This window comes from Macaca fascicularis, chromosome 5 (genome assembly GCF_037993035.2).
Source record: "Macaca fascicularis isolate 582-1 chromosome 5, T2T-MFA8v1.1".
Lineage (NCBI taxonomy): Eukaryota > Metazoa > Chordata > Mammalia > Primates > Cercopithecidae > Macaca > Macaca fascicularis.
The window spans coordinates 93,640,028-93,664,358 of record NC_088379.1 but is presented as its reverse complement, the minus strand read 5'-3'; the positions used below and the strand labels follow the sequence as shown (position 1 = coordinate 93,664,358).

At 38.7% G+C, this 24,331-nt stretch overlaps 1 protein-coding gene across 17 annotated transcripts in view; it reads left to right on the top strand.

The window, feature by feature from the left end:
• ABCG2 (ATP binding cassette subfamily G member 2 (JR blood group)) overlaps positions 1-23,220 on the top strand; it is a 142,202-nt gene extending 118,982 nt beyond the window's left edge. For all 17 annotated transcript variants that reach the window (XM_074040117.1, XM_074040106.1, XM_074040119.1 and 14 more), the window contains 7 exons: positions 5,901-5,983; positions 11,854-11,943; positions 14,059-14,183; positions 15,895-16,049; positions 17,890-17,979; positions 18,841-18,923; positions 21,114-23,220. In XM_074040117.1, coding sequence (XP_073896218.1) covers positions 5,901-5,983; positions 11,854-11,943; positions 14,059-14,183; positions 15,895-16,049; positions 17,890-17,979; positions 18,841-18,923; positions 21,114-21,261 — 774 coding nt within the window. In that variant the 3' untranslated portion in view covers positions 21,262-23,220. The remainder of the gene's footprint in view (positions 1-5,900; positions 5,984-11,853; positions 11,944-14,058; positions 14,184-15,894; positions 16,050-17,889; positions 17,980-18,840; positions 18,924-21,113) is intronic.
• Positions 23,221-24,331: the final 1,111 nt, after the last annotated feature.

Genomic DNA, 24,331 nt, shown 5'->3' with positions numbered 1-24,331 from the left:
ATGAACTCAGCTCACTGCAGCCCTGACCTCCCTGGGCTCAAGTGATCCTCACACCTCAGCCTCCTGAACAGCTGGGACTACTACAGGCACATCACACCACATCCAGCTAATTTTTGTGTTTTGTGTAGAGACGGGGTTTCGCTGTGTTGCCTAGGCTGGTCTTGAACTCGTGGGTTCAAGTGATTCTTCTGTCTCAGTCTCCCACAATTCTAGGATTACAGGTGTGAGCCACCATATCTGGCCAGCTTCTTTTTTCTAGTGGTTTCTTAGACTACCCTAACTCAGAATTTTTGTGATTTAGACAAGCTGTAATGAATAATCTGAGGAGAAAAATGTTTTTTTTTGGGAAACTGTGAAAGAAATGTCAGCCATGTTTGGAGTTTTCTGGTAGCTGTTCACTTTAGTTCACTGGTTCATTCAACATGTTCTTGTAGGGCCTGTGCTGTGCTTTAGGGATGTGAATTCAGTAGTGAACAAAATGGGCAAAAATAAAACTCTGCTCATGGAGCTAATTTTCTGAGGAAGGCAGGTGTGATAAATAATAAATAAATTAAATAGATAGCATGTTAGATGGTAGAAGGAACTATGGGGAAGTTTAAGCAGAGAAGGGGTGGAGAGAGGGGAGGAAGAGAGAGAAGTAGGGAGAAGAAGGCTGATTTGCAGTTGGAATCAGGTGATCAGGGAAACCTTCACCTACTGTCACTGAATACACCTGAAGGGAGTATGTGCTGGCCACTCCAAGGGAAGAGCCTGTGTGCAAAGTGCTGTTCCTTATCATTGACCTTCCTTAGACAGTTTACAGGTGATACAAACATAGTAAGCAAATTTGAGTTCATAGAACAAGGCTATTCGTTTGTTAGATTAACTTTCTGTTAATCAAAATGAGATAATGTTTCTTTATTCTTTGGTTGGCTCTGTGATAGTTGGTGATTATTACTCCTTATGGTTTTTGTTATTCTTTTCTTTAAACTTTTTTTTTTTTTTTTTTTTTTTTTTTTTAGAGACAGTCTCACTCTGTCACTCATGCTGGAGTGCAGTGGTACAATCATAGCTCACTGCAACCCCAAACTCTTGGCTCAAGCGATCCTCACACTTCAGCCTCCCGAGTAGCTGGGACTACAGGTGTACACAACACCTGGCTGATGTTTTGATTTTTTGTAGAAACTGGGTCTCACTATGTTGTCCTGGTCTGGATCTCCTGGGCTCAAGTGATCCTCCTACCTTGGCCTCCCGAAGTGCTGGGATCACAGGTGTGAACCACCGTGCCTGGCCTTTTCTGTTATTCTTAACCCCTCTGTCACCCAAAACATAAGTACTCCCAATTCATTGGTCCATTCTTCAAAGAAGTCAATTTAGCTGGTTAATTTGGGGCTGTTATTTTTATGAACAATATTGAGTTTCTGTTAAGTACTAAAAGATGGCACGTTGTTGGCTGTAGTAAAATATTACTGACATTTAAACTTGTGCATCATAATTTCCATACCTAAGTATATATATAAATATATCTAAGAGCTTGTATCCCTAGTTGAGTGATACTGCTAATTATGTGTGTGTGTATATATATATTATATGTGTGTGTATATATATTATGTGTGTATATACATATTATATATGTATATATGTATAGTCACATATATGTATGTATAGCCATACTGCTAATTAAGTGTATATATAAATATATCTAAGAGCTTGTATCCCTAGTTGAGCCATACTGCTAATTGCTCCAAATGTTTTTAGTACTTATAATTTGGTGTTTCTGTCAGAACATTGGGACTTTTACATACTATCAATTGAGGGTAAAATTTTATTCTTTGAGCATAGATTTGATATTATTTGGAAATCAGTCTGGTAGAATCAACCTGGGTTACTTATTGTCAACAGTGAAATGATGTAATGAATTGCTCTTTTGGTGTGATGTATGCATTAGATTTTTCTTACTTGGAAAATAACTTGAACTATCTTGCTTCAAAACATGGTTTATAAATGTCTTGTCCAAATCACCTATGTGGTAATTCTGGAGAGGGCATAATTGGAACATAGCTGTTTTTCACACACTGAGATTCTGCATGTTTTGATACTGGGCTTCCTTCCAATGCTAACACCTGGCCTAGTGCCTCCAGGTTTAGCTTCCCTGCCTCATCAGTGGACTCACTTTCACAAAAGGAATTCCAGCCACATTCAGAGTAGTGGCAGTCTCTTAGATTAAGAATAGAACCTTGGATCTCCCTAAGCATCTGCTTAGCAGGACAAGTTTTGTTTAGATTTGTGAAAAACTGGAATATTATCTTAGGGCAGGAGTAGGCAAACTTTTTTTTTTTTTGTAAAGGACCAGGTAGTAAATATTTTAGGCTTTGCAGACCAAGTGGTCTTTGTCTCTTTGTCTCAGGTAGTCAGCTCTGCCGTTTTAGTGTGAAAGCAGCCATAGCTAATAACATAAATAAACAAATATGGCAGTATTCCGATAATAAATGAAAGGCTGGCTAGGTGCAGTGGTTCATGCCTATAATCCCAGCACTTTGGGAGACCAAGGCAGAAGGATGCTTGAGGCCAAGAGTGTGAGAACAGCCTGGGCAATAAAACAAGACCCTATCTTTTTTTTTTTTTTTTTTTTTTTTTTTGAGAGAGAGTCATGCTCTGTTGCCCAGGCTGGAATGCAGTGGTGTGGTGTCGGCTCACTGTAACCTCCGCCTCCTGGGTTCAAGCAATTCTCCTGCCTCAGCCTTCCAAGTAGCTGGGACTACAAGCACCTGCCACCATGCCAAGCTAATTTTTTTATTTTTAGTAGAGACAGGATTACACTATGTTGGCCAGGCTGGCTTCGAACTCCTGACCTCCGGTGAGTCCACCCACTTCAGCCTCCCACAGTGCTGGGATTACAGGTATGAGTCACCGTGTCCAGCCAAGACCTCTTTAAAAAAAAAAAAAAAAGGTAACTTTCATTTTATTCCAATAAAACATTATACATGGGCACTGAAATTTGAATTTCATATAAATTTTATATTGTGAGAAATATTATTCTTTTTGACTTTTTATTCAACGATTAGTAAAATGAGCTAGGTGTGGTGGTGCATGTCTGTAGACCTAGCTACTCAAAAGGCTGAGGTGGAAGGATTGCTTGAGACCAGAAGTTTTGAGGCTTCAGTGAGCTATGATTACACCACTGCACTCCAGCCTGAGTGACAGAGTGAGACCTTGTCTCTAAAAAATAATAAAAAATAAAGTAAAAAACCATTCTTAGCTCGTGGGTGAACAAAGATAGGTGGCTGGCCCTATTTGATCTGTGGGCTGTAGCTTAATGATTCCTGATTTAAGGTTTATAATTTTGTATGTTTTAATTCAGAGTTCTTGAAAATTGAGTTGTTAAAATGCTTTATGATTCTCTGCTGATAAATCTTGTATCTGTTGCTTTACAGCTGCACTTTGGCTTGAACTAGTTATTTCTTTATATGATTCAAATTTGGCCTCTGATAATGCAGCTACCAAAGGTTGTATTTGGAAAATCTTAGAATGAATGCATTATCTGTATGAGAAGATTTCATGTTCATTTAAGGTGCCAAGTGTTTCCTGAACAGCTGAACTTGGAAGCAGATGGGGTCTGTGCACTCCATTGTGCATTGTTTAGTTTGTGTGTTTGTTTTCCTTTCTTTAATGCCAGAAAGAATAACACAGACACACCTTATAAAAGCATGCCAAGGTTACAGGATTGATTATTTTGTCAATATGTTTGAAAGCTGACTTTGAAAACATTTTTAGAACTTTGAAACTTTTAGGAAACATCTTAATCATAACACTCAGTGTTAGTATAAGATAACAAGTTTGAATGAAAACTTGACAAAGCATGTGGAATGTTTAGTTTGAAAAGTCTGGGTTGGGCATGGTGGCTTATGCATGTAATCCCAGCGCTTCGGGAGGCCAAGGTGGGCGGATCATGAGGTCAGGAGTTTGAGACCAGCCTGGCCAACATAGTGAAACCCCATTTCTACTAAACGTACAAAAAATTAGCCGGGCTTGGTGGCTGGCACATGTAATCCTAGTTGCTGGGGAGGCTGAGGCAGGAGATTCGCTTGAACCCTGGAAGTGGAGGTTGCAGTGAGCCAATATTGTGCCACTGCACTCCAGCTGGGGCAACAGTGCAAGACTCCATCTCAAAAAAAAAAAAAAAAATCCTGAATTGAATGTTCTTAAAAGTTTTACTATGTGAAAATATAGACTTTTGTATGCACATGCATGCATGCATGTGGATACAGTCATCTGCATTTATTTTGGAAGCTTGGTCTGTTGAAGTATATTCTGAGGGTAATGAAAATATGCCAGCATAATGGATTTCCCCCCAAAATTTCTAAGTGAATTTTAAAAGACATCTCATAAGTAGAAATATTGAAATAATGTTCTTTCCGTACTAGATTCTTCACAAACTAGTTATCACAGATCATGGTACTGTTTTTGCAGTTTGGTGTGCTTCATGCCAAAAGTGTCCTTGATCAGTGACTTTAAATCTTGATACCACTAGACTGTTGGAGTATTGAGATTTTGTTTTTTTAACTTTGATGATTCCAAGACATGGTAGGATATTTTGTCTTCTTTAGATTACCACTCCTTTTTTAAAATTTTTATTTATTTATCAATTTATTTTTTGAGACAGTCTCACTCTGTCACCCAGGCTGGAGTGCAGTGGTACGATCTTGGCTCACTGCAACCTCCACCTCTAGGGTTCAAGTGATTCTTGTTCCTCAGCCTCCTGAGTAGCTGGGACTACAGGCGTACACCACCATGCCTGGGTCATTTTTGTGTGTGTGTTTTTTTTTAGTAGAGACAGAGTCTCACCATGTTGCCCAGGCTGGTCTCAAGCTCCTGAGCTCAGGCAATCTGCCCCGTTGGCCTCCCAAAGTGCTGGGATTACAGGCATGAGCCACCATGCCCAGCCCATTTCTTGTTTTTTAATATTTAACTCATGAGTAAATATAAGTAGGATTTTCTCAAATAAATTATTTGATAACATAACCCTTAACCCTTTGCTTATTGAAGTGTCCTTAAGAGATGCTTTGTCCTAGAAACAAGAGTGATGTTTGTCCAATCTCCTTAGGAGCTATAGAAATCTACTGAGTGGTGAAGAATGGTGAGAACGGCAAAGAATTGGCAGCTTAGGTCTGCAGCATTGGCTATAGGCCTCACTGGCTGAAGCGATGAGGAAGCAGTGACAGGAGATGGGTAGTGGAAGCATGCAGAGTGTGTACAGAGAAAGCTGGCCGAATGCTTTGGTGACAGTGACAATGTACTTTTCCAGTGCAGGCGTGGACTCCCTAGAGGTTGGATAGGCGGGCTCCATCTCACCCCTCTTTCCTCACTGTGCAAAATTCCATTGTTAGAATTTTTTTAATGTGTGCTTCAAAATTTTTATTTATTTTTAATGTTAAGAATAAAGATATCCTGTTTTCACTTTAACCTCTTGAAATATAAAATGACTCATGTTCGTTGGCACAAAGGTTGAGAGTTCAGTTCAGGGTCAAAACTCTTAGGCACCTGGACTTTGCTTTGCTGAGTCTTGCATTGCTCTGCTACCCTGTGTGGTATTCACAAGCTCAGTAACCCGAAGCAGACCCTGAACTGACTGCCGGGTGGTACAATGGGAGGAAGCCCAGCTCTTCCAGTAGTGTGCTTTGTGTCCTACCAGTCTCCCCAAACCACAGATAACTTAATTTTTAACTTAGGAAGCAGTCTAAATAACATATGCTGTTTTATTTTCTCCCAGGGACATTGGTCAAGTCATTGAGTGTTTATCTTAATGGCGAGATCTGATTATGTAACCATATATATTATACTAATAAATTGTGTGTGTAAGTTTTTATCTCTAATTGAAACTTTCCTTTTTTTTTTTTTTTTGCATTTTTCTTTTTGAAAAGATCATTGTCACAGTCATACTGGGACTGGTTATAGGTGCCATTTACTTTGGGCTAAACAATGATTCTACTGGAATCCAGAACAGGTAAGTAAATGTTTGGATCTTGATTTTAAGAAAGTGCTGTTACTTTTTTCAATCTTACGAAAATCCATTAAGAATTTGAGTTTAAGACAAGTATAGTGTAAATGTCATTCTTTTATTGAGGGTAGGATGAGTCAGTTTATTTTTGAGACAGAGTCATGCTCTGTTGCCCAGGCTGGAGTGCACTGGCGCAATCTCAGCCCACTGCAATCTCCACCCACCGGGTTCAAGCAATTCTCCTGCCTCAGCCTCCCGCGTAGCTGGGACTACAGGCACCCACCACCATGCCCAGCTAATTTTTGTATTTTTAGTAGAGACGGGGTCGCACCATGTTGGCCAGGCTGGCTTTGAACTCCTGACCTCAGGTGGGTCCGCCCACCTTGAGCTCCCAAAGTGCTGGAATTACAGGCACGAGCCACTCCACCTGGCCCAATTATTTTTAAATATACCATTCAGTGGCATTAAGTACATTTACATTGTTGTGCAACTATCACCACCATCGAGCTCTAGAATTCTTTTCATCTTCTCAAATGGAATATCTGTACCCATTAAGCAATAACTTCCTGTCTCACATCTGCCTCTCCTAACCCCTGGCAGTCATCATTCTACTTTCTGTCTCTGAACCTGACTACTCTAAGACCCTCACATAAGTGGAATCATACAGTGGATGTTCATTGGTAACTGGCTTATTTCCTTTAGCATGTTGTCTTTATGGCTCATTCATGTGGCATGTGTCAGATTTCTTTCCTTTGTAAGGTTGAATAATATTCCATTGTATGTGCATACCACATTTTGTTTTTCCATTCATCTATTGATGGAAACTTGGGTTGCTTTCACCTTTTGGCTGTTGTAAACAGTGCTCCCTAGGCGCACAGAGATCTCTTTCAGCCAGGTGTGGTGGCATGTGTCTGTAGTCCCAGCTACTTGGGAGACTGAGGTGGAAGGATTGCTTGAGCCCAGGAGTTCTAGGCTGCAGTGAGCCATGAGCTATGATTGCACCACTGCAGTCCAGCCTGGGGTGACAGAGTTCGACCCTGTCTCTTAAAAAAACAAACAAACCCCCCGCCAAAAAAAAACTATTTTAGTTCCTGCTTTCAGTTATTCAGATATATACCCAGAATTAGAATTTCTGGGTCATATAATCATTCTGTTAATTTTTCTGAGGAACTACTGTACTGTCTTCCACAGTGGCCGTACCATTTTACATTCTTACCAGCAGTGCACAAGAGTTCCAGTCTCTCCATGTCCTTACCAACACTTTTCTTTTTCTCCCTTTTAAACAGTAGAGACCCACTGGATCTTCGGAGAAATGTCTATTCAAGTCCTTTGCCCATTTTAAAATGGAATTGTTTGTTTTTTTTGTTGTCGAGTTGTAGGAGTGCTTTATAGTTTTGAGGAGATACTAATCCCTTATCAGATACATGATTTGCAGATATTTTTCCCCACTCCCTGGGTTGTCTTTTCAGTGTTGACAGTGTCTTTCGATGCATAAACATTTTTAATTTTGATGTAGTCCAGTTGATCTGTTTCTTCTTTTGTTGCCTGTGGACTAATATCTGTCACTTTTTTAATGTATGTGTTTGACTTAGGGGTATGGTGGGGGTGGGACTCAGCTTTTCCTGTTACATGGTTAGCACTTTTGTTAGTGTTGTGATCCTTACCTAGTTTCAGTCACAATGGGCTCTTTAAAACCTCATTTTATGAGGAGACTTTTTATTGATATGTTGCGTTCTGAACGTAAGCACTCAGGAATTTCACAGCCCTCAGAGTTCTGGTTATTTCATGTATGGAGAACACTTGTGGCAGATACTGTGCTCCGTAGTGCTTGCTGTCCATAGTCTCAGGTTACCACCACGTGATTTAGAGGAGGTGGATGGTAGCATCCCCATTTTACTATTTTGATGTCTGGAAAAGGCTGATTGTTTTTTAAAGAATAAGCATAAAAGTTGATTCATCACTCAAGTAAAATAAATTATTTTGTACGGAATCAGATAGTGTCACTCTACAACGAGACTATTATTAAACAGCAGTTTACCAGAGTGATGTCACTGTTCATGCTTTTCCTTGTTCTGAGGCCTGAGGTATCTGGATTATTTCCAGACTTGCTAGTAGTTGACGGTTTGTGTCCCATGTCGATGCCATTTCTTAACCCAGCACAGAATATATCACAGGATCTAAAGGCTGTGGGCCTTTTATATTGTGCAGGAGGAAGCATTTGGAAAGGACATGGAGTACATGGAGTAACCTGGTCCTCAACTGGAACTTTAAAGAGGACTGAAAATCTGGCCATTAAAGCTCTTGGTAGAAAAATCCAGAGAAATAAAGAAAAACTTCAGGTGTTTCTTCAGATGTTTTCTGGAGAAATAAGGCATTCATCTTATTGTAATTTGTTTGTTTTTGAAACAGAATCTCACAATATTGCCCAGGCTGGTGTGCAGTAGTGCAGTCATAGCTCACTGCAGCTTTGAACTCCTGGGCTCATAATTTGTATTTTTGACTTAAGCTTGCTATCATTTTTTTTCCAAAGCTCTAGGGTACATGTGCAGGATGTGCAGGTTTGTTACATAGCTAAATGTGTGCCATGGTGGTTTGCTATACCTATCAATCCATCCCCTTGGTGTTAAGCCCAGTATGCATTAGCTATTTTTCCTGATGTTCTTCCTCCCACGGCCTCCCATTGACCCCACTATCGTTTTTTAAATAAGCATTTGGACTACATTAAAGTGGCCTGTGTGTATGATTTAATCCCTCCTGGGATGATTAATGATTTATTGATTAGGAAAAAATGTTTCAGCATCATCTCTGGAAACAGGTTCTCAAAGTTTTGTTCAGGGGTGAATATTAGTACTTCATAATTTAAAACTGCTTGGAGGCCAGTGGTTTAGTTCTCTTCTTTGGGGATGAATTCTCTGAGAGAGGAAAGCACTCTCTGCTCTTTCTCTAACCTGTGTGACTGAGAAACTGGGTTTTAATCATAGGTAGAGTATGAGCATCTTTGCATTAATAGCTACCTCTGGAATAACTGCTTTGCAGAGTTGTGGTGATAGCTAAACAAATCAGTGTATATTAAGGGAAAAGACATACTTTAAAAATAGTATTTGGATCCAGTCATCTCACTTCGAGATATTTACCCCAAAGATGTGAAAGCAGTTTGTCGAAGAAATTTCTGCACCCTCATATTTATTGCAGCATTGTTCACAATAGCCAAGATACGGAATCAGCCTAAGGGTCTGATGTGATAAAGAAAACGTGGTATATATACACAAGGGAAAACAAAAGAAATTTTGTCATTTGCAATAACATGGATGGAACTGGAGAATATTAAGCCAAGTGAAATTAGCCAGACACGGAAAGCTAAGCACAGAAGTGTCACATAATCTCATTTAACATGGAATCTGAAACAATGGAACCTTTCAGAGACAGTAGAATGGTGGTTACCAGAGGCTGGAGGGGTGTGGGGAACGGAGAGATGATGGTCAAAAGGGGCAAGACCTCAGCTACACAGGAGGAATAAGGATTTTTCTTTGGAGATAACACTGCACAATGTGGTGAACACAGTAAATAATAACATAAATTTCAGAATAGCTAAATTTTAAGATACTTTTACCACAAAAAATAAAGGTTTGAGGCAATGGATGTGATAATTAGCTTGATTTAATTATTTCACACTTATGATTCATGAATCACATCACTTGGTACCCCACAAATATATACAACCATAATATGCCAATTTATAATTTAAAAATCAAAATAAAAAATATTCAGACCAATAAGTAGATATAACAGATATGGATTACTACCTTGAAAGAATTAGAATGAATTTTCTTCCTTAATAAGAAAAAGCTGTGATTAAAATAAATTTTCTTAGGATTTTGAAGGAATGTTTCCATTGTCTACTTTTTCAGAATCATTATGAACATTACTGTACTGATAGATACAGGACAACAAATTGAATTGAATCTTTGCTATGTTCCATGTTCTGAAATTAGCTTTTTACTTGATATTAGGTTTATTTGTGTGCAGAAAGTGAGATTACTGCATGTCTACCAGGCCTGGCTATTTTTCATTCATTTTAATTATATGTAAATACTTTTAAAACTGTTCTGTCTGGGCACCATGGCTTACGCTTGTAACTGCAGTGCTTTGGGAGGCCAAGGTGGGAGGATTGCTTGAGGCCAGGAGTTCAACTCAGTTGCAGTGAGTTTATGATCATGCCACTATACTCTAGCCTGGGTGACTGAGGGCAACTCTGTCTCTAAAAATAAAATAAAACAAAAAAGACCCTAGCCTGTTCCCTTAGATCTTTGTTCTTTAGGTATCTATGGAGTCTTTTTTTTTTTCTTTCAGTGTAATTGTGTTATTCACTTGGGTTTGCAGTTTTAAAAATGTTCTCTTCCTTTTACGCCATTTAAATGATGTGTCACTTACCTCTTTTTCAGTTTCAACTCACACCTTCACTGTCAATTATATCGTTTTGTTATGGTGTTTCAGGGATGTTGGCATGCCTTCATAAAATTCATATTTGTATCAAAGTGTAGATTAACTTAGCATTTTCCTTTTTATTTATTTATTTATTTTTTTTGAGACAGTGTCTCGCTTTGTTGCCCAGGCTGGAGTGCAGTGGTGCAATCTCAGCTCACTGCAACCTCCACGTCCCAGGTTCAAGCGATTCTCCTGCCTCAGCCTCCTGAGTAGCTGGGACTACAGGCACCCGCCACCACGCCTGGCTAATTTTTGTATTTTTAGTAGAGACAGCGTTTCACCATGTTGGTTAGGCTGGTCTTGAACTCATGACCTCGTGATCCTCCTGCCTCAGCCTCCCAAAGTGCTGGGATTACAGGCATGAGCCACCACACCCGGCCAACATTTTCCTTTTTAAATCTCAATTACTTCACTGAGAAACAAGCACTAATAGTGTTCCTTTTTATTACGACACACAAATTAGATTTTTCTTTATCAGTAAGTGCCACTTGGTTTCCTCTGAGCACTCTGGAAACCTCATAGACTGCTGGCTGTCTTAGCATGTCAAGGATAATGTCACGGCCCTGCTGATGGTGGTGTGGTGCATGTAGATTATGCGTATAATAAGGGGTTGATTGAGGGTTCCCTTCACTGTCTTTCATTTTGCTTCCACATGACTTACATTCTTTGTTCAACTTTAAAATCAAAGTGACTAATTGAATATCTTAATCTTTGCAGACTTTATTTAGCTTACCACTTTTCTGTTTGTACATTAGGAATGGTACTTGGCATTTTTGTTAGTTAAAATTATGTGTTGGCCTGGTTGCCATACCAAAATACCGTAAAGCAAGTGGCTTAAACAATAGAAAGGTATTTTCTCTCAGTTCTAGTCTGAAAGTCTGAGATCAGGATGCCAGCATTGCTGGGTTCTGGTGAGGGCCCTCTTCCTGGCTTGCAGACCTGCCTTCTTGCTGTTCCTTGTGTGGCAGAGCAGCTGGTGTCTATTCCTATTAGGACGCTGTTCCCATTACACTCTCCCCACCTCCCTATCCTGGAACCTCATCTGAACCTAATTACTTTCCAAAGGACCCATCTTCAAATACCATCACATTGGGGGTTGGGGCTTCAACATATGAATTTTGGTGGGGGGAGATGCAATTCAGTCCACAACAATCCAAGACTGTGAATTTCAAAATGAGCTATAATATGTAGTCCTATGGGTACCACTGTGGAGACATAAGAGATGGGGAGAGGCTTGATGGGGTTCACGCTTCCCTGTTTTAACCAGAACAGTTTCCCTTTTTTCCTGCCTAACTTTATACACTGTCATTTATGAAAGAGTTTTGTGGGTAGAAAATCTATCTAAGAATGCTGAGTTGACTGTGGTGCTTTGGTTCCCCTTTTCATGGCAGAGCCGGGGTTCTCTTCTTTCTGACGACCAACCAGTGTTTCAGCAGCGTGTCGGCCGTGGAACTCTTTGTGGTAGAGAAGAAGCTCTTCATGTGAGTAGGTCTTTGTTCTGGGAACAGGGCTGTCCAGCCGCAGGGGCTGTTGGTTAGACTGATCACATCTGGAGTTGGGGGCCAAGGATGGGATCCTGAGGATTACTAGTATTTTTTTAAAATTTATTTTTAAATTGATGAATAAAAATTGTGTATATTGATCATGTGCAACATGATGTTTTGAAAATATGTATAGGGATTACCAATATTAATTGAGAAAAAGCAGCCAGGGATAGGGAAGAAAATCCTGAGCCTTTGGGACCTGATATCCAGAGAAAAGAGTTTTTCTAGATTTGAGTACGGTCAGAAAATCCAAATGTTGGAGAAAGCAAGCAATAAAGGGACTGAAAAGTATCTTTTGTTTTTAGTAAATACCGATGACCTTCACAAGAAAAGTTTGAGGGGCTTGGTAGAGATTAAGCAGCAACTTGGAAGTGGGGAGATTAAGTTGACAAAGAATGTGACCATGCTTAGCCCTCAGTGGACCAGGGAAGTGGCATGAGCCATTAGAAGGCATTCTTACAGTAAAGAGCAGACTGGTTTAATTTCTTGTATTATTCCCCCCCCCCCCTTTTTTTTTTGTTTTTTGAAACAAGAGCTTTGTCGCCCAGGCTGGAGTCCAGAGACATGATCATGGCTCATTGCTGTGTTGGCCTGCGGGGCTTATGCAGTCTTCCCACCTCAGCCTCCTGAATAACTGGCATGCCTAGCAATTTTTTTTTTTTTTTTTTTTTTGAGATTGAGTTTTGCTCTGTCTCCTAGGCTGGAGTGCAATGGTGCGATCTTGGCTCACTGCAACCTCCGCCTCCCAGGTTCAAGCAATTCTCCTGCCTCAGCCTCCCAAGTACCTGGGATTACAGACACCCGCCACCACATCCAGCTAATTTTTTTGTATTTTTAGTAGGGACGGGGTTTTGCCATGTTGGCCAAGGCTGGGTTCAAACTCCTGACCTCAGGTGATCCACCTGCCTTGGCCTCCGAAAGCACTGGGATTACAGGTGTGAGCCACTGCACTGGGCCTCCTGGCTTTTTTTTTTTTTTTTTTTTTTTTTTTAATTTTTTGTAGAGACAAAGTCTCACTATGTTTCCCAGGCTGGGTATTTTTTAAGGATGGATCACATTTGCCCAAATGTACATGTCACATGTAAGAATTATTAGAAAGGGAAAGCATGAAGGAGGTGGAAGAGTTTGGAATTGTGGGAGAAAGATGTCAGGAAGAGGAAAGATTACAATTTGATAGTTGACAGGGATGTATGGCTGGAAGACATGATCATTGAAAGAAGGTCTTTTTCGGGTGGGCACGGTGCTTCACGCCTGTAATCCCAGCGCTTTGGGAGGCTGAGGCGGGCGGATCACAAGGTCAGAGTTTGAGACCAGCCTGGCCAACTTGGTGAAACCTCGTCTCCACTAAAAAAATACAAAAATTTAGCCAGACATAGTGGCTTGCTCCTGTAATCCCAGCTACTCAGGAGGCTGAGGCAGGAGAATTGCTTGAACCCAGAAGGCGGAGGTTGCAGTGAGCCGAGATTGCACCACTGCACTCCAGCCTGGGCAAAAGAGCAAGACTCCATCTCAAAAAAAAAAAAAAAAAAAAAGAGAGAGAGAAGGAAGGTCTTTTTCTTTTTTTAACTTGAGAGTAGAAGAGGTAAGAAGAGCTTAGTGATCTGAAGCTGCACTGGGGGACTTGGAGAATAACAGGCCACCCTCCTAACCAGAAATAGGGAAAAAGAAAAGCTTCTATTCCTACCAAAATCAGCTACTGAAGTGCTGTTCTTCAAGGAAAGCCAGCGTTGAAGAAGGAAAAGCATTCTTTGAAGAGAGGGAGGATATGTGGAATCTGTTCCCCTGGACTGAGTGTTCAGGAGCTAGAAAGAGCAATAGGAGGGAATTGTGTCATGAGAAGAGGGGCTGTGCACAGAGCTTCATGGGATGCTGTCCCAGGCAGGCTGGCACCCAAGGTGTTCATGGGCATGCGTAGTGGGTCTAGCTCTGATGATGTGGGAAACTGGCTTGTTTCACCCCTGCTGTCAGCACAGGTCTATAACAGGCAGTCTAGCCTGCTCTGTGGCTTCTTAAACTAATCTGGGATGTATGATACGTATTTTTGTTCTGTAGACATGAATACATCAGCGGATACTACAGAGTGTCATCTTATTTTTTTGGAAAACTGTTATCTGATTTATTACCCATGAGGATGTTACCAAGTATTATATTTACCTGTATAGTGTACTTCATGTTAGGTAAGTAAGTAACAAAACAAAAAAGGACATGTCTTTAGTCTTGCCTATGGGTGAAATGAGTTGTGCCTCGCAAGCATGTTTTTGGTTCTCAAAACTTTATATAAACCAAACCATGAGAAAAGGAAACGCTTGTCCATTTTGCGCTCTCTGAAATAGTTGTTCACTGTCAACTATTTTTGTCGAGACTGTTTCCCAACTGAACTTTTTTGTTTGTTTGCTTTGTTTTGTTTTTTTGAGACAGGGTCTTGCTCTGTCACCCAGGCTGGAGTGCGGTGGTGATCATATCTCACAGCAGCCTCAACCTCCTGGGCTCCAGTGATCCTCCTACCTCAGCCTCTGAGTAGCTAGGACTACAGGCACACATAAAGATGGAGTTTTTGGTAAAGATAGGGTCTCACTGTGTTGCCCAGGCTGGTCTTACACTCCTGGCCTCAAGTAGTCCTCCTACCTCAACCTCCCAAAGTGCTGGCATTACAGGAATGAGCTGACGTGCCCAGCCTGAACTTGTAAAACCACTTATAAAACTATACTTTACTGAGAGATGCTTGTGTTATACACAAACATGGAAAGAATTTATAAAACTTTGAGACTATGCTGGAGAAGCTGGGATATTTATAGCCTATCTATGTTTTTTTTCTCTCTCTCTCTTTCTCTCTCTCTCTGTCTCTCTCTCTCTATATATATATACACACACACACACACACACACACACTCTTAGAGATATATAGAATGATTAAATATATTTAATCTCTTAGAGATATATGGAATGATTAAATATATATATGTATTTATTTAATATATATTCTCCATCCCTGCTTCTTTAATGAGAGAAAGACAGTGACTTTTGGGACTTGTTAATTAAAAAAAAATAGTTGTTTGATAGATGTGGAGATTCATTTGTGCATTATGCTCAGGCTTCACTCCAGGCTCCTTGCATCTGATTTCCATATATTTCACTGATACATGCACACACACACACACAACCCCCAGAAATATCTATTTTGACACTACAAGATAAGAACTACTGATTGAGCTTAAACCTTCCATTTGACAAATAATAGGTGTGTCCTAAACAATCAGGGTTAGGATCTAGATCTCCAGACTCCTGATTGGTGTTCTTGTGGCTGTTTCAAATCTTCAGATTGTATGACCTACAGGATTAGCTCACTACAGTTTAGAAAGCAGTTTATGAAACTTAATTTAGTCCCATTTCAATCCAGAGTGATGTGGTAATCTGTCTAGGGAGGCTTGGGTTATGGAGGCCCCCTACTCCTCCCCCAGACACTACAACCATTGTGAGGTCATGCCATCCCGATCGTCCCAGTCCCTTCACTCACACAGTTACAGCACACAATGAGTAATGTGGGGACGTATGGGCAAATGAATGTGCTATTGATGAGTTTCCTGTGAAAAGAGAAGGCAGTTGAATTTTGGCTGGTTGTACTTCAGGAACTCAGAAATTGTTCATAATTATACATAATGGCACATAAGTGTTATAAGGACCAGTGCTTATGCAGTTCTGTGAGAACTTCATGCACTTACATGGACGGAAACAACACTGGAGACCCAGGGTGGTTGGAGAGTGGATGACTTTTTTTCATTCTGATTACTAGTTTCTCAAAATATTAGTGTTAAATTTGCACAATAAGCAATCCCAAACATATGGTGACCTAGGCAGTTGGGTTAACTACTTCTTCTCTTTCTGACTAAGGATTGAAGCCAACGGCAGACGCCTTCTTCATTATGATGTTTACCCTTATGATGGTGGCTTATTCGGCCAGTTCCATGGCACTGGCCATAGCAGCAGGTCAGAGTGTGGTTTCCGTAGCAACACTTCTCATGACCATCTGTTTTGTGTTTATGATGGTGAGTCTGAACTGTGTTTCCTCTGAGAAGGAATTGTTTTTTTCCTTCATTTCTTCCTGCACATTCACTTGTCATGTGAAACCTGTTTTGAGGATTCTGTAAATGGGACTCTGCTTCAAGGCCATCTACTGAAATAGATTATGTTAGAGAATGTACTAACTTTCCTCTTTGCCCTTATCCAACCTTTTTTGCTATGTTCTAATGTAGTTCCAATAATTTTAGTTAATATTGTTACTAATGAGCTTTTAAAAAGTGTTTCTTGGTGATATATTATGAAACCTTAATAAATTGGAATTTCAAAAACCAGAAAACATTTGATCGGCAGATTCTCTTGAGAATGACGGATTATTTGCCTGACTTTCATGCTGGTGTTAGAGAACTGCTAGCTTATTTTTTTTTTTACATTTTTAATTTCTGTTTTAAAAGTTCCCACATACAACATTGAACTGCTAGCTTGTTTACCCACCAGCAGAGATGGTTTGGTTGGATTTATAATACTGTTTTCCAAGACACATGTTAAGCCTCATAAGAAGCAGAACAGAGTATGGTGTGAGCGGTCTATTTTGGTTCCCTCTTGTATTTTGAAAAAGAATGTTTTAAAAATATTGGAAAATTGGAGCGTTCACACACTACTAAGTACCTCTTTTCTGGGTTTTGTTCCTGACATTCAATATGTTTCTGCTTATCTTTTTTTTTTTAATGGTTACTTAATTCTAATCTTACATGCCCCTAAATTTTGCACTTAGAGGAATCAACAGTTGAACGAAACCAGTTACATTTTTTCCCCTTCAACATCATACTTGACAGGAACATGTCGTGTCTGCTAGAGTAGGAGTAGATGTCTTTAAATAAAAATAATTAGCACAAACTCTTGCCAGAGTTTAATTCTTCCGTTTCTGGACTTGAAAACTACCAATGCAAACATTAATGAGGAAGTGATAAGGCTTGTTTATATTTCCCATACTGTCATCCAGCAAATACAAATGTTTTGGTTGATTTATTGTTTTTTAAGGATTTCTACACAGAACATTAAAAACTAGTCATAAAACTGTATTTTACTCAGAGATGGCTGTGTTATATGCTAAGCACTTGGTCAGGTCAAGTCTGAATATATATAGTCATACCAGCAACATCATCATTGTTATGCATATACCGGTATGCTTGTAGTGGCAATTAGTTCTCTTGTCAATCTTCAGCAGGTCTTCCTGGCATCTCCATTGTGCTACTACTTTTTGACGGCTTTAAATGATAGCACTAATCCTGTTTATACTCTGCCTCTTGCCACATTATACTCTGTATCAGTTCTAGACTTTGGGTTATGTTAAGCCTGCATTCACAACCTCATATCCTTGCTAAAGTCATAGGGATATAGACTGCAAACCTTTGTAAATAACAAATCTTATGTGAAGTGTGGTGGGCGTGTGATGCTCAGGGTTGATCTGGTATAGGTTCTTCCAATGCCAGGTGTATTGGTGAGCACACATAGTGGTTGTGTCGTTATAATAGTCAGTGCTTCTTGACCTTCCATTGCGTGCAGTTACAAATAAAGTTGAGTACGTAGTCTTGACAATTGAGGATCTTCCGATTAAATGGAATATTTAATATGTATTAGATATTTTGTTCTTCCTTTAAAACCATAAATGACTTCAGCTATATAGAGATGTGCACATGCAGAGGAGAAGAGTTTAGTGAGTGTCTAGAGTAAGTGGAAAGAACTTCAAGAAAGAGTTGGTTTTAAAAGAAATACTTACAAAGTGGTAGGGACTTGAAGAGGGTATTCTCTAGAATTCTGCATGAAATTACTCAAGCAGTCCTGACTCTTAGTATTTGCTTTTTGTAGATTTTTTCGGGTCTGTTGGTCAATCTCACAACCATTGCATCTTGGCTGTCATGGCTTCAGTACTTCAGCATTCCACGATATGGATTTACGGTAGGTCTTCCTTGTCCGTCGTTGTGACTGCGTTCCCAAGCTAGGAACAATGGAAATCGAGCTTCCTATTCTCATTGCCCTGACCATGAGCTGTGAAAGTCTCCCATCCAGAAACCTTTTAGGAGCAAGGAATGAGAATTTCCTGTTAGCCTTGGTTAACACATGGCCGGGGAGTCATTTGCTATTTTCCTCAGTCATCCTTTAAAGGGCTGTGAGTGGGGAGATACCTCCTAGTAAAGGAGAAAGATTGACTAATTGATGAAAAACATATTGTTGTGTTTCAGTTCAATAAGGAAATAAATGAGAGATGGGAGACTAGAATACATATGTTTATAACGAAAGGAAAATTAGAAGAACAAAGACCATATAATAAGCATAGTCATATTGACTTTTGCAAGCTCACTAACTCCAAAGTAAATTGTCTGTGTCTTAGTATAGTATAACCAAGCTTCTAACTTCCAGAAATTACAACTGGTTCTAATGAAAACAAACAAGAACAAAAGATTGTCACTGTAAATTAACAATATTCATTGAGCACCACTGTATCGTTTTAATTAGAATGTTTATGGAGTTACAAAATTCGGGAGAGAAGGAGGAAGGAGCTACGGTGTAATATAGCCAGAGGTCTCCCGCTTTGGCCAAATACTTTACTTCTTTTGTATTGGAAGCCAAAATTCCAGCCCTAGGCTTCTTGATTGCCAGGGAAAATAACATTAGTTGGTTTAGTGAGACAAAGACTGTGAATATGTTTTCAGAAATAACAATAAAGATTAAACTCAGAGGGCATGATTGTGATAACTCTTTGGAAACTTCTTGAAATTTAAAACTGTTTACCTTGCCCTGCTCCCGCTTGTGTTATAGGCTTTGCAGCATAATGAATTTTTGGGACAAAACTTCTGCCCAGGACTCAATGCAACAGTAAACAATACTTGTAACTATGCAACGTAAGTTTGTGTTCAGTGTCAAAATGGGTGTTGTTACTACCATGGTGTGATGTAGAAAGGCCACTGGGCTTAGATCTGTATGAGTCCTTCCAGGGGTACTGAACTTTTCCGAGCCTACGTTTTCACATCCATAAAGTGAGTTGTGCGTGAATGCACGTGAACATGCGACACAACCCCTCAGTATTCTGCTGCTGTAAAAATTGTCTTTAACGTGCAGCAATGTTTCCTATGTTTGTTTCTTATTGTTTGTTTTGGGCCTTTTAAAAGATCCTTTTGATATTTCGATTGTGGGTTTGAATTCTTGGTTTTCAGAGCATTTGAGATTGAAGTGAGGGGTTTTGATATTTTATCAAGGGCTTATGGTCACTGAACTGTATGGATTCTATGAAATCTATGGGTCCATGAGCTCACGGATACTTCTGAGCCCAACCCATGGACAGTAGTAAGAATGAAATAGGCAGCAATAGCACAAAGAAAGTGAACATTTCTCTGCCAAGATCCTGGCACTTCCACTGCCTCATGCATTTGGAAGACATCATGAAATTAAAGGCCGCATAGTCATATGGTATTGTTTTAAATTAACTTGAAATATTCCCTATCAATCAATTTATCCTCTAAAAAAACAAGAAACACTTGAGTAAGTTGAGGAAAAAAACCATTTTCACATAATGTTAAAATAGATTCTAATAACACTAGATAATATTGTTTTAAGAATTTAGTAACACTTTCCTTTTCTATGATTGCTAATGGTTTGATTTTGATACATAAATTAATGAGAGAAAAGAGAATGTTGATATGATCCTAAATCTCCTGAATGTTCAAGTAGAATATAAATAATTCTTAATAACAGGACAAATTACTCTTTTCAGTTATTCACAGGAAATCCTCTATACACAGAGGTTTTCTTTATTCTGTCCCTCTCTTTTGGCTTGATCAGGGTGGCCAGGATGAAGTGGATGGGAAAAGTGGGACCAGATAAGGAGGAGCCACCATGGGCTTCATGTAAGGGAAGATGAGGCTTCATCCTCAGAAGGCAAAGGAGGAAGCTATTCCTTTTTTTTTTTTTTGAAACGGAGTCTCACTCTGTCGCCAAGACTGTAGTACAGTGGCACAATCTCCGCTCACTGTAAGCTCCGCCTCCGGGGTTCACGCCATTCTCCTGCCTCAGCCTCCCGAGTAGCTGGGACTACAGGCGCCCGCCACCGCGCCCGGCTAATTTTTTGTATTTTTAGTAGAGACGGGGTTTCACCGTGTTAGCAAGGATGGTCTCAATCTCCTGACCTCGTGATCCGCCAGCCTCGGCCTCCCAAAGTGCTGGGCTTACAGGTGTGAGTCACTGCGCTAGGCCAAGAGGAAATTATTCTTATAGTAAAAGAGAGTCTATGTATGTTTTTGGAATTGCTGAATTCCAAAGAGTTGCACAAAAATGGTATCAGGCAGTAACTGTGGCTGTCCAAGGTATTTTTAGTACCAGGTGCTTTCCTAACCTGTGACAAGGAGTTCATCCTACTCTACTCTAGCCACCACTTAAGGCTTAAACCTAATAGCTGAGTCTGCTGGGAATGTCTTGTACCTGAGTATCTGTGATGCTCATCACAGTCTTGGTGTAAGAGCTGACAGAATGTGACTTTGGCAGGAAAACCATGCACACCTCTTTTCCTGGTTTTGGAATTCTTAGCCTGTGTTGTTTTTTATGGCTGTTTGCAAGGGTAAAGAGTACTGTAAGAGCTTTGATCATCTTAGTAAGGGTCATAGGTGTCATCTGTTTAAGCAGATGTTTTCTTTATCAGGGATAAGGGAACTATTACTTGATAAATGTTTCTGCCCTTTGGAGAGAGCAGCATTACAGATTTGGAAACCAATACATTTGAGTAGGCTAAAAAGTCAGTGATTCAAAGTATGACTCTGTAAACCTGGTCAAGTTCCTTAAACCTTAGTCTCCTCATCTTTTAAGTGTGTACAATGTCCATCACATTGGATTGTTTTAGGAATTAACTAAGTTAGGATCATGTTGCTTGTTAGTGTCTAGCAAAATTTTAAGCACGCAATGACTGTTAGCTATGACATCTGAAGGGATAATCATTAAAGGCTTGGTTGACTTTTAGGCTCCCTTAAGGAACAGTGGATATACTGAGTAACATTTGACAGATGCTAGGAATGAGTTATATTCTTTTTTCTGTTGAATTTCAGATGTACTGGTGAAGAATATTTGACAAAGCAGGGCATCGATCTCTCACCCTGGGGCTTGTGGAAGAATCACGTGGCCTTGGCTTGTATGATTGTTATTTTCCTCACAATTGCCTACCTGAAATTGTTATTTCTTAAAAAATATTCTTAAATTTCCCCTTAATTCAGTATGATTTATCCTCACATACGAAAGAAGCACCTTGATTGAAGTATTCAATCAAGTTTTTTTGTTGTTTTCTGTTCCCTTGCTGTCACACTGTTGCACAATAGCAGTTGTTTTAAAGAGATACATTTTTAGAAATCACAACAAATGGAATTAAACATGAAAGAATCCAAGATATCATGTATCGCATATTAGTTCATCTCCTCAGACAGTAACCATGGGCAAGAAATCTAGTCTAACTTATTAACCTAAAAAAGGAGAATTGAATTCTGGAAACTCCTGTCTCTGGCATTTGTTTCCTCATCTTTAAAATGAATAGGTAGGTTAGTAGCCTTTCAGTCTTAATACTTTATGATGCTGTGATTTGCCATTATTTAATAAATGACAAATGTATTAATGCTATACTGGAAATGTAAAATTGAAAATATGTTGGAAAAAAGAGTCTGTCTTATAGGGTAAAAAAACCACTGTGATAGAAAAATCTTTTTGATAAGCACATTAAAGTTAATAGAACTTACTGATATTTCTCTCTAGTGGTGTAATATCTCAGGAATCTTGGCTGAGGGTTTTGAACTGTAGGTAGAGTAGAGGTCCATTAATAGAATTCTTGCACTATTTCTGGAACATTCTAGCTGTGGAAGGTCACGTAACCTTCTTGGGGTAGTTCAGTGGTTTATGATCCAGGTGTGTGTCAGAATCTTCTGAGGAACTTTGCTAAAATACAAAAGTCTGGCCTCTGCCTATCCGCAGTGCATAAGTATCTCCAGATCTACCTTCATAAAGGAATCTGACCACTCCTGGATTTGGTAATTTCTAAGATCTTTTCCAGCTCTGGAAATTTTACTTAGGATTTAATAACTATTACATCTGTCCCTGCGTAGGTTTTCTTTCCTACTTATATACCTTATTTCTGTATGTCCTTTTCATTCTAATCTTCATCAGTAATAGGGAAATATTTTAATCTTTTTTTAGTTGAAGGGTAATGTACCAAAAAATATAGTTCAGTGAATTATGTGCAACCACCCATGCAGGTCAGGAAATAGAAGATTGTAGCACACAAAAGCCCACTCAGCCACTCTCCCAGTCACTACTTCCTTTCTTACCCCTGTGTTATTTTTGAAATGACACTTGCTGTATTCCCCTGTGTTGCTGTTATGAGAACACTGCTACAGCCAAGTGTTATGTTTCTGTGTGCATAGGTTGATACTTAATTCTCTCCCCACTTTTTAATAAATTAAAAGAATTTGGAAATAATTTTGGATTGACAGAAAAGTTGCAAAGATAGTGAGGAAATTTCCTGTCTACTCTTTGCCCAGCTTCCCTTAATGTTAACATTTTATATAGCAAGGTGCATTTGTCAAAGCTAAGAAATTAACATTGGTACAATCACTGTTAATTAAACTGCACACAATATTCAGATTTCACCACTTTTCCACTAATATTCTTTCATTGTTCTAGGATTCAATTCAGGAGACCACATTGCATGTAGCCCTCTTTTTTAAAAATAAATACTTTTCAATACTTACAGGAATTAAGTGAGCTGGGGCATCACTGGTGTGTAGATGCCCTGAGACTGGTCATCTTGGAATTCATTTAGTTTGTCCGTGGGTGCCCTGACATTTTGTCACAACATCAATTTGGGAACATGGCATTATATTTTTATCTTTGAACTTTTTTCTTTTTGGATGATATTTGATTAACGCATCATCTTGGAACACATTATCTTTTTTCTTGGTTATGTGATCATGAAGATTACTCAGTTTTTCCTGTTCTTGGTATAATTCCTGCTTTTCACATACCTGTGCCTTACAGTTCTCTGTATATACCCTTCCCTTATTACACAGAGAGAAATATCTATCTATACTTTTTACACAAAATATACTTCAGAAGAAACAAAACAGCCAAAATTATTAACAACTACTTTTTAAATAAATGAGAATTTAATTATATCCTGTTTTATGTATCCTCTTTTTATATTAAAATTGCTTTTATATACTTTTGTTGTGGTAAGAACCACATAACATAAAATTTATCATCTTAACCATTTTAAAATTAAGGAACTTTTAAAAAAGTGTGGTTTATTTTCTTATAAAATAGAAATTTATTTAAGGATATAGATATCCATATATTATATACAGCTTGTATATTATATGTATTCTCTATTTTATATCCTATATATCAGGATATATATATTATATAGGATATATATCCTATATATAATTCATATCTTATATATTATATATGGGTATATATATCCTTAAGTAAATTTCTACATTATAAGAAAACAAACCACACTTTAAAAAACGTTCCTTAATTTTAAAATGGTTAAGATGGTAAATTTTATGTGCTCATTTTATGTTTTTTTTATATATATATATTCTTTTGATTTTATTTTCCCGGATGTCAGAACTAATCTATAATGGAGACGAATTAATGTGGTTTAACATAAAATAAACCTCAGTTAAATGAATATAAGTTGCTATTTGTACTGTTTATACTATAAATGTATACTATCTGTATTGCTTTGCATTCCTTAATGGCAATATATAGTGTTTTATGATACCTCACTGTCCTGTGTCTAAAGAACTTTTCTTTTGGATGTAGCAGTAGGATTATAAAAGGTCATTGGCTTGACAACACCTGCAAGTCATTACAGTATTTTAAAAACTTTTTTGATTGGTTTTCACAGTAAAAAAAAAAAAAAAAACTTTCTATTACAGCCCATTTTTTTGCACATACACAAAAATATAATCCAAACAAGTTTCTTGTGGTGCATTCTGAAAGATATTTTTAAAATAAGATTTGAGTAAATCTATCTTCTAGGTCTATCAATATAATGAAGCAAATATGCAATCAAGAAATACATGTTTTCAAAGTTATATAATTATATCCATCTCTTTAATTATTTTTAGTGTCCTGGTTTGATAATTTATGTGCTTATGCTGGGATTATTGCTCTCCCTACCTCTCATGGATATCAAAAGGACTAAGTAATTCTTAATACTTTTTTTTCATTTCATGTTCTTTGTTTTCATAGAACCTTACATTCCCCAAATTCC